Source organism: Chiloscyllium plagiosum, chromosome 33, assembly GCF_004010195.1.
Source record: "Chiloscyllium plagiosum isolate BGI_BamShark_2017 chromosome 33, ASM401019v2, whole genome shotgun sequence".
In the NCBI taxonomy this organism is placed as follows: Eukaryota; Metazoa; Chordata; class Chondrichthyes; order Orectolobiformes; family Hemiscylliidae; genus Chiloscyllium; species Chiloscyllium plagiosum.
This window is the reverse complement of record NC_057742.1, coordinates 9,001,900-9,010,483: the sequence shown is the minus strand read 5'-3', so window position 1 is coordinate 9,010,483 and position 8,584 is coordinate 9,001,900. Positions and strand designations below refer to the sequence as shown.

At 45.5% G+C, this 8,584-nt stretch overlaps 1 protein-coding gene across 1 annotated transcript in view; it reads right to left on the bottom strand.

Annotated features, from left to right (window-relative positions):
* Nucleotides 1–630, bottom strand: part of LOC122539629 (leucine-rich repeat-containing protein 46-like) — a 25,342-nt gene extending 24,712 nt beyond the window's left edge. Inside the window, exon 1 of the mRNA XM_043674628.1 lies at nucleotides 597–630. Within this exon, the coding sequence (XP_043530563.1) occupies nucleotides 597–630 (34 nt within the window). The remainder of the gene's footprint in view (nucleotides 1–596) is intronic.
* Between the last annotated feature and the right edge of the window lie 7,954 nt (nucleotides 631–8,584).

Sequence of the window (8,584 nt, the reverse complement as noted above, 5' to 3'; positions counted from 1 at the left end):
CCATCAGGGTGAGGGTGGCATTGGGTGTATTTTTTCCCCCGTTGCCCAAATCTTTGTACAGCGAGTCCCTTCAGACCTGGTCCATCTTTGACCTCCATATAAATTGGAAGATGGCCCGGGTGACTGCAGCAGCACAGGTTCTGGGAATAGGCCAGACCTGTGCCATGTATAATAGCAATGACAGTGCCTCACATCTGATGACCAGGTTTTATCCCGCGATGGAGAGCGACCATAGCTTCCATCTGCCCAGTTTCTGCCTCACTTTGCTGATATGCTCCTCCCAAGACTTGGCACACGCCCCAGCCACCCCCGAACCAAATACCCAGCACCTTCAGGTGGTCGGTCCTGACGGTGAAGGGGATCGAGGATTGGTCGGCCCAGTTCCTGAAGATCATGGCCTCGCTCTTGCCTCAGTTTACCTGAGGCCCGTTTGAACTGGTCACATATGCATATGAGTCTGCGCGCGGACAGCGGATCCGAGCAGAAAATGGCGACGTCATCCATGTACAGGGAGGCCTTAACCTGCAGGCCCCCGCTGCCAGGAATAGTCACCCCTCTCAGGCTCAGAGCATGGCCTCGCTCTTGCCTCAGTTTACCTGAGGCCCGTTTGAACTGGTCACATATGCACATGAGTCCGCGCGCGGACAGCGGATCCGAGAAAACGGCGACGTCATCCATGTACAGGGAGGCCTTAACCTGCAGGCCCCCGCTGCCAGGAATAGTCACCCCTCTCAGGCTCGCATCCTTCCTGATGAACTCGGCAAGCGGCTCTATGCAGCACACAAACAAGGCAGGAGAGAGAGGGCAGCCCTGCCTGACTCCAGATCTGACTGGGAAGCTATCAGATTCCCACCCATTAATTGAGACTGCACTGACAATGTTGGTGTAGAGCAATCTGATCCAATTGCAGATTCCCTCCCCGAAGCCCATTTTGGAGAGAACATCTCTCATATACCTATGTGATATCCTCTCAAAGGCTTTCTCCTGGTCCAGGCTGATCAGGCAGGTGTCCAACCCTCTGTCCTGCACGTAGGCGATCGTATCCCTGAGGAGTGCGAGACTCTCAGCGATCTTCCTGCCCGGCACAGCACAGGTTTGGTCAGGGTGAGTCACCGACCCTAGAGCAGACCTGATCCAGTTGGCGATTACCTTTGACAGAATTTTGTAATCTGCATTCAATAGTGAGATTGGTCTCCAATTTTTGAGTTCCTCCCTCTCCCCCTTCCAATTGTAGATGAGGGTGATGATGCCTTTCCTCATGATTCAATCATGGTACCTGCCTGAAGCATACTGACATACACCTCCAGCAGGCCCTGGCCAATCAAGTCCCACAGAGTGGAATAGAGCTCGACCGGTAAGCCGTCGCTTCCGGGAGTTTTATTCTTTTCGAAGGACTGGAGGGCCTTGGTCAGCTCGTCCAGAGATAGCGGCTGGTACAGCCTCTCCCGTGTTCTGTCGTCCAAGACCTCCGTGATAGAGGACAGGAACGACTGGGAGGCCGCGGACTGCTGTCCTGCTGCATTCTGCTTTGCAGTCATTGTCTTCTAAGAGCTGCAACTGCTTCCCAACTTCCCTCAGCATACAAGGATAAAAGCTGCTACTGTACCCTGATCCATGGGTTGATTGAGAGAGGTTGTGTTCAGAGGTAGAAATAATGCTTTCATATTTTCAAAAAGCTCACCAATGGTAGAATCTTGAAATCTGATTTTTGTTATTTATAGCAATAATTCCTATAAATATCCTTGAAAATATCAACAATAAGGTCAGAATAAAATTACCCTGACATGCAACGTCTTGCTTGACCTGAAGTAAACACGTAGAGTGGCCTTAAGGTAACCTTTCAAGGCTCACAGTTTGGCAGAGTGGCACACCAACACAGGCAATGGCACACAGTCATACGAACCTTTGCGATTTTAAAACGTGGAGCATGTGCTTCATTCTGAGTAGTGTTGGTTCTGATTGGCATTCACTTCCATATACACCTGTCTCATCAAAATTGAAGATTTGATCTAAGGTATAGTCTTCTTCCTCAATCAATTTTTTCACCACGGGAGGAAATGACAGCCCACGTTCCTCGTCTGCACTGGCAATTTTGCTACGTAACTTTACGTTATGACGAGCATAGCAGTTCTTAAATCCAGTAAACCAGCCACTACTAGCACTGAAGGCAGGCACATCTGCAGGATTTTCAGCATTTCTTTTCCCTTCAGTCCTCTTAAATTGATAAGGCTTTCTGTTTTATGATGAGAAAGGTGGCCCCAGAATTTCTATCCACACACTTAGAAGCTGCTCCATCTCCTCAAGTTCCTTTGTTTGTAATCTCACAGAATTGCGTAATAGTCAATGAGAGTTGGCATTTTATAAAACCATTCCCCAATTCACCAATCACGTTACAGCTAAATCACTTTGATAAATCGTGCGTTATAGGAGAATGATCTGTATTACATTTAATTGTCTCATCTGAATCATTAACATATGTTGGAAATAGCATTGATCAAGCATTGATCTCTGCAGTATCCCATCATCTCTCCTTACATTTGGTAAAAGATTAATTTAATCCTACCCTTTGTTTCCTGTCTGCCAAGCGGTTCTGTATTCCATGTTAGTGCACAATCCCAAATCCTATGGGTTTTACTTTTACATGTTAATCTCTTACATAGAACCTTTATTAAAAGCCTTCTGAAATTCCAATTAAATCACATCCACTGGCTCCTACTCATCAGCTTAAAGAATTCCAGTAGATGTGTCAAGCAAGATTTCATTTCTATAAATCCATGCTGGCTCTGTCTAATTCAGTCAGTGTTTTCCAACTGCTCTGCTATTAAATCTTTTCTCATGATTCGTGCATTGTGCTTACAACTGATGTCAGGCTGACTGCTCTATAATTCCCTGCTTCTCTCCACTTCCTTTTTTAAAAAAATATAAGGTTACAATAGCTATCCTCAAGGCTTTACAAACTTCCAGAAATAGTAGAATCTTGTAAGAGGCCTACCAATCAATCGACTATTTCTTGGGCCCCTGCCTTAAATACTCTGGGATGTAGATTATTGGGCTCTGGGGATTTATCAGCCCTTAATCAGGTTCCCCAGCAATATTTCTGTACAAATACTTTCAGTTCCACTCTCTCATTCAATTTTGAGTTTGCCAACATTTTAGGGATGTTTCTTATGTCCTCCTGACAAAAGCAAACCATGCATTTAATTGGTCTGTAATTTCTTTGTTCCCCATTATAACTTCCCCTGTTTCTGATTGTAAGGGACCTGCACTTGTCTTCACTAATCCTTTTTTGTTTCTCATACCCATAGACACTTTCACAATCAGCTTGTGTCACACCCACAAGTTTATTCTCATATTCTATTTTCCCTTTCATAATCGATCCCTTTGTCCTCCTTTGCTGAAATCTAAACCACTCCCAGTCCTCTGGGTGTGCTGAAACAAAATCAGAAGTTGCTGGAAAGATTGCAGATTTGGCACCATCTGTAGAGAGGAAGTAAAGTTAATGTTTTGGTCCAGTCACCCTTCTTCAGGTTTGCTGCCTTTTCTACCCAATTTGTATGCCTCATTCCTTAGGTCTAATACTACCTGCCATTTCCTTTGTTAGCCATGACCTGGTCATTTTTCCCATTTTATTTTTGTTCCAGACAAGAAGGAATAATTGTTTCAGTTCCTCCATGCACTCTTTAAATTTCTGCCATGGCCTCTCCACCATAATCCCTTTAAGTAACATTCCCCAATTTAACATAGACAGAATGTGCCTCATATCATCATAGTTTCCTTTGTTTATCTTCAGGATCCTCGTTTCAGAAGTAACCGTGTCATTCTCATTCTTAATGATGAATTATATCAAATTATGGTCACTCGTCCACATGGGTTCTCACACAGCTAGATTGCTAATTATTCCTTTCTTGTTGCACAATACCCAGTCCAAGATGGGCAGTTCTATTGGTTTTATACACACTCCAGGAATTCCTCCTCTATGGCTGATTTGATTAATTACTGATTTAATCTGCCCAAATTATATGCAGATTTAAATCTGCCATAATTAGACTGAATGGGGTGAGTCCACCTGTAGGTAGTGTCGGTTGCCTGAGACCCTGCAGCTCACAGCCACTGAGCTGAAGCATCAGTCAGACACACTCCAGCACAAGAATGGGAGAGGGATACCTGCACAGCTTTCTCTCGGTCTGATGTTGAAGTACATTTAGCTTTCTCTTGGTCTGATGTTGAAGTACATTTAGGAAGAGGTGAGCAGGTAAAGAATGAGGCCAAATTAAATTGAGGAAAACAGGTTGTGACCAATGTAATGCATTTGTTATCTGGGAGGAGGAGGATAAACTCATTTGTAGGGGACAGTGCATTTATCCAGTTCTGCCACTACAGCCTAAACTCAGAAATAGACAAGTTGAGGAAGGGAAGAGCCTGGGATTTAGCATGAAGACAAATGAGAGAAGAAAACTTGAAATAATGTTTCAGCTTGGGTTATAAACTAGTCACCAATCAGTCAAATAAGGAATTCATGAGAAATGACCTCCACAAGAGTGCTGAGAATATGAAACTTGCCTTTATATGCTGTGCAAAAGGCCGATTGGACAGCCCCATTGAGGGAATATGGACAAGCAGAAGGGAATGAAGTGGTAGTGCTAGGGGCAGTGACCAGAATGGGAGAAGGCTCCTGGGGGAAATAAACACCTTCTTTGACAAATTGGACCAAACAGCATCTTTGTGTTGTACTTTCTTGTGAGCATAGTGTGTGTGAAGGCTATTGCAGTCAGGTGAAAAGTCCCACACTGAGGCAGGCCCCATCGACCATGTGCTCACCAGTTTTAAGTCTCATTAAGGGGAAACGAGCTGTGAATGATGTGGGTTTTTTGCTTGTTTTAATCTGCAGCTGATCATCTGCTTATGCAGAATTTGATATGGATCACAATCTTGAGAAACGGTGCCTGGAGAGAGAATATTGATTTGGTGACTTCTTTTATTTTGGTTATTGCTGCAAGTTTGTTCCTGATGAACAGACTTGGATAAAGGCTGAAGTAAGTCCTTGCCATCTCCATGGTAAGATATTGACAATGACTGAACACAGAATGAAAGTAGTTTCTTGAATACTTCTGGACATTTATGAAGCCATGTGTAACATTAACTAGGTAACATGAACTCCATAACATTTGAAATTAAATTGAGGGTAATGAGCTGTGATATTATGGAAGGGTTGATAGGGGTCATTGTCATGTAGAGCTGGGAGTGTCATTAGAAGTAAAATGTGGTCTAAGATGAGAGTTAAAATTTTCTCAACTCTACTTTCTTCTAATTTCCACATTTGTTTTCAATCTGCAATCTCCCCCATCAGGCTGAATCTTATGTTTATTGGCTAAGGGTCAGTTTCATTGAGTCTCATGGAGGGTTTCCCGCTTTGAAGCTCAGTGAGATCTCTTGTCCTGGGGCATGGCAGAAAAGGGAAATCTGGCACCTCCCCTTTGCAGACAGGGACCTGGAGTTCCTGGTGGTGGGAAGGTGCAGAGTTGGGATGTCAACTACCCCCCAGCACTGGCAGTGGAAACAATGAAACTGCACCTTCCTGGCCCACTCCAATGTTGCCAACCAGGTCAGTGGACTCTCTGCCATCTGGAGGAATGCCCAGCAGGGTAGGAGGGAGGGGTCTGGTCTCCTCCACCCTGCCAGGGTAAGTGCCACCATTGTCTCTCCAGTACCTCACTTCAGTCTCAACCCCTGCACACATTTCCCACCAAGGCTCACACTCTCACCGTACATCACATAACATCTCCCTCAATCACTGTCACCCACCCCATCCCCTGACACCACTGGTCCTGCAAACCCTCAGGGCTACCAACTCACTTGCTCAGGGAACCTCTGCACCTGCACCAAAAGTAGCAGCTGTGTCACTCACTTTCATCTCCCACAATTCCTGATGCTCTCTCATTGCAGACAGCAACAGCTCACAATATGGCAGGGAGAATTGCTGGGTGGCTTTGGGAGGTTTCCTCTTCCTGCTTTTGACAGTAATCCAATCCTCTGCCTCTTTTGATCCCTCCTCTTCAATTTCCTCCATCTGCCTTGAAGGAGCTTGGATCGGCTACTGCATCTCCCCGCTGTCTGCCGTCTGCTCCGCTACAGCCTGCCCTTCCTTCTGGGTGCCGCCAGACACCGTTCCCGTGCTGTTTTGTGGTACCTTGCTGGTCTTAGGCAGTCCACGGCTCGTGTTGCCACCTCCGGCCATCTGTGCGTAGGTGGCTGCCCCTCGTCTTGGGCAGGCCTTGTACATGTGGCCCGCCTCTCCGCACAGATTACAGTTCTTGGCCTCCTTACATTCCTTGGTCGGGTGGCCTTCCTGCTTGCAGTTTCGGCAGACGGTCACCTTACAATCCGCCGCCATGTGGCCTGATCTCCCGCAGGTTCGGCACACTTTTGGCTGCCTTGCGTATGTCAGGTAACCTCTGCTTCCTCCGATGGCAAAGCTGGAGGGTGGGTGGAGGATGTTCCCACTGGCATCGACCCTCAGGGTTACCCTGACCTGTCGTTTGCTGGTCCAGATCCCAAAAGGATCGACCACATCGGTGGACGTATCTTCTCAAGAAGGTCAGGACATCTGCTGCTGGGACGTGAGCGTTGTACATCTGGATTGTTACAACCCGACTCCTTTGCGCAGGAAGCACACACAACGGGACCGCCGACAAGATGGAGAACAGAGGCTCCCCTTCCTTCTCCTTGAAGACCTTCAGGAGCTGCTCGCAATTCTTCACGCTCCTGAAGGTCACATCGAAATAGCCTGCCACAGGGAAATCCTGCAGGCAGTCTAGCTTTACACACTTGCTTCACCTTAGCTCGAGTACAATGTACAGTTCTAAGTGTCAGTGATTCTGAAAGCTGAGTTAAAGAGTTCAGATGGATAACCCTTCAGTAAAATTTATTTTGGTCTCAAACGTTTTGATTGCTCAGAGAATGATAGAAAGGATGCGAACGTGTTGGAGAAGTTTACAAGTACAGAGATGAGGAAATTTTGACACGGGGATGGATTGAAGTAGTTGGAACTATTCTCCATGAAAAGGCAGATGAGAGGAGATCCAATAAAGGCATTCAAACTCGTGAGAGGGCTGGATATGTGCGGAGAAACTGTTCTCTCTCCTAAAAGGAACAGACGTAATTAGTGTATGGAATGCACTGCTTGAAAGTGTGGTGAAGGCAGGTTCAGTTGAGGCATTGAAAAAAAGTAATTGAATGATTATTTGGATAAAAATAATGTGCAAGTATATGGGAGAAAAGCAGGAGTTTGGCACAAGGTAATGAGACTCATTTAATGAGCCAGTGGAGGCACAATGGGCCAAATGGCCTCCTTCTATACTGTATTACTTTTGTGTTTCAATGATTCTGAAAATAGAGTTAAAGTTTCATGTGGATAACCCTCACAGCAGAATTTATTTCACTCTCCTAAACTCCGATGGCTCAGAATGACACCAGTACCGAAATGTTTATAATCAGAAAAGATCTTGGGTGGTGGTAAAACAATTTTACTTGGAGCATAAAAATGTGGGCAAAACTACAGGATAAGCCTACAAGACCACTTCACACAATAATAAAAAAAAAGGAATTGGAAACAGATGGAGTGAAAGATCAGGAGAGAGACCAGGGAAGGTTGACTGGCACCCAGAGATAATGAGAACGTGGCCTCAAAACTTTGGTAAATCCAGTTGAAGATCATTTGCTGCATTTCTTTTGAAGACTCAGTGAGCCAATGCTGGAAAGAAAAGTCTGTGTTGAGTGCCACGCGTGGAGTTGTCCTTCGCCAATAAAGCAGGGTTTTCTCTGCTGACGCCTGGTTTGCAGAGTTGGTGTCTGCCTTGCAGCTTCTGAAACCACATGTTGTCATGATCGCAAATTCCTACCACAGCTGGGTTGGCACCTCTGTTTGTGTTGATTTTCAGCTAGAGTTTCCCCACTTGTCACAACTGATGTGGAGGGCTTTCATGAGGAAGATTAATCGGGAGAAAAAGCCCAAAGCAAAAAGAGAGAAAGCAGGAGATGAAGGGATGGAGTGAGGATAGCAAGAATTAGGAGCAACAGCCAGTCAATCTGACCATGGCTGCTTTTCAACACCATTTTCCCAACCACCTCCCCAATCCTTTGATTCCAAAATTCAAAAATATAAACCATAATTTTAAATACTCAACAGAGCTTCCGCAATAGACTAGAAGGTTTGAGTTATAAAGGAGAGGCTCGGACATTTTTCCGTGGAGTGAAGGAGGCTAAGGGGTGAACTTATAGCGGTTAATAAAATTACGAGGAGCTTGGATAAGATGAATAGCCAAGATTTCTTCCCCAGAGTAGGAGAGTCCAAATCTAGAGGGCATAATTTTAAGGTGAGACAGGAGAGATTTAAAAGGGGCAATGGTTTTACAGCAGGCGGTGCAAATATCGAATGAGCTGGCAGAAGAATTGGTACAGGTAGATACATTTGGACAGATACATGGATCGGAAAGGTTTAGAGGGAAATGGGCTAAATGCTGGCAAATGGGACTAGTTCGGTTTAGGAACCCTGGTCAGCATGGACAAGTTGGCTGAAGGGTCTGTT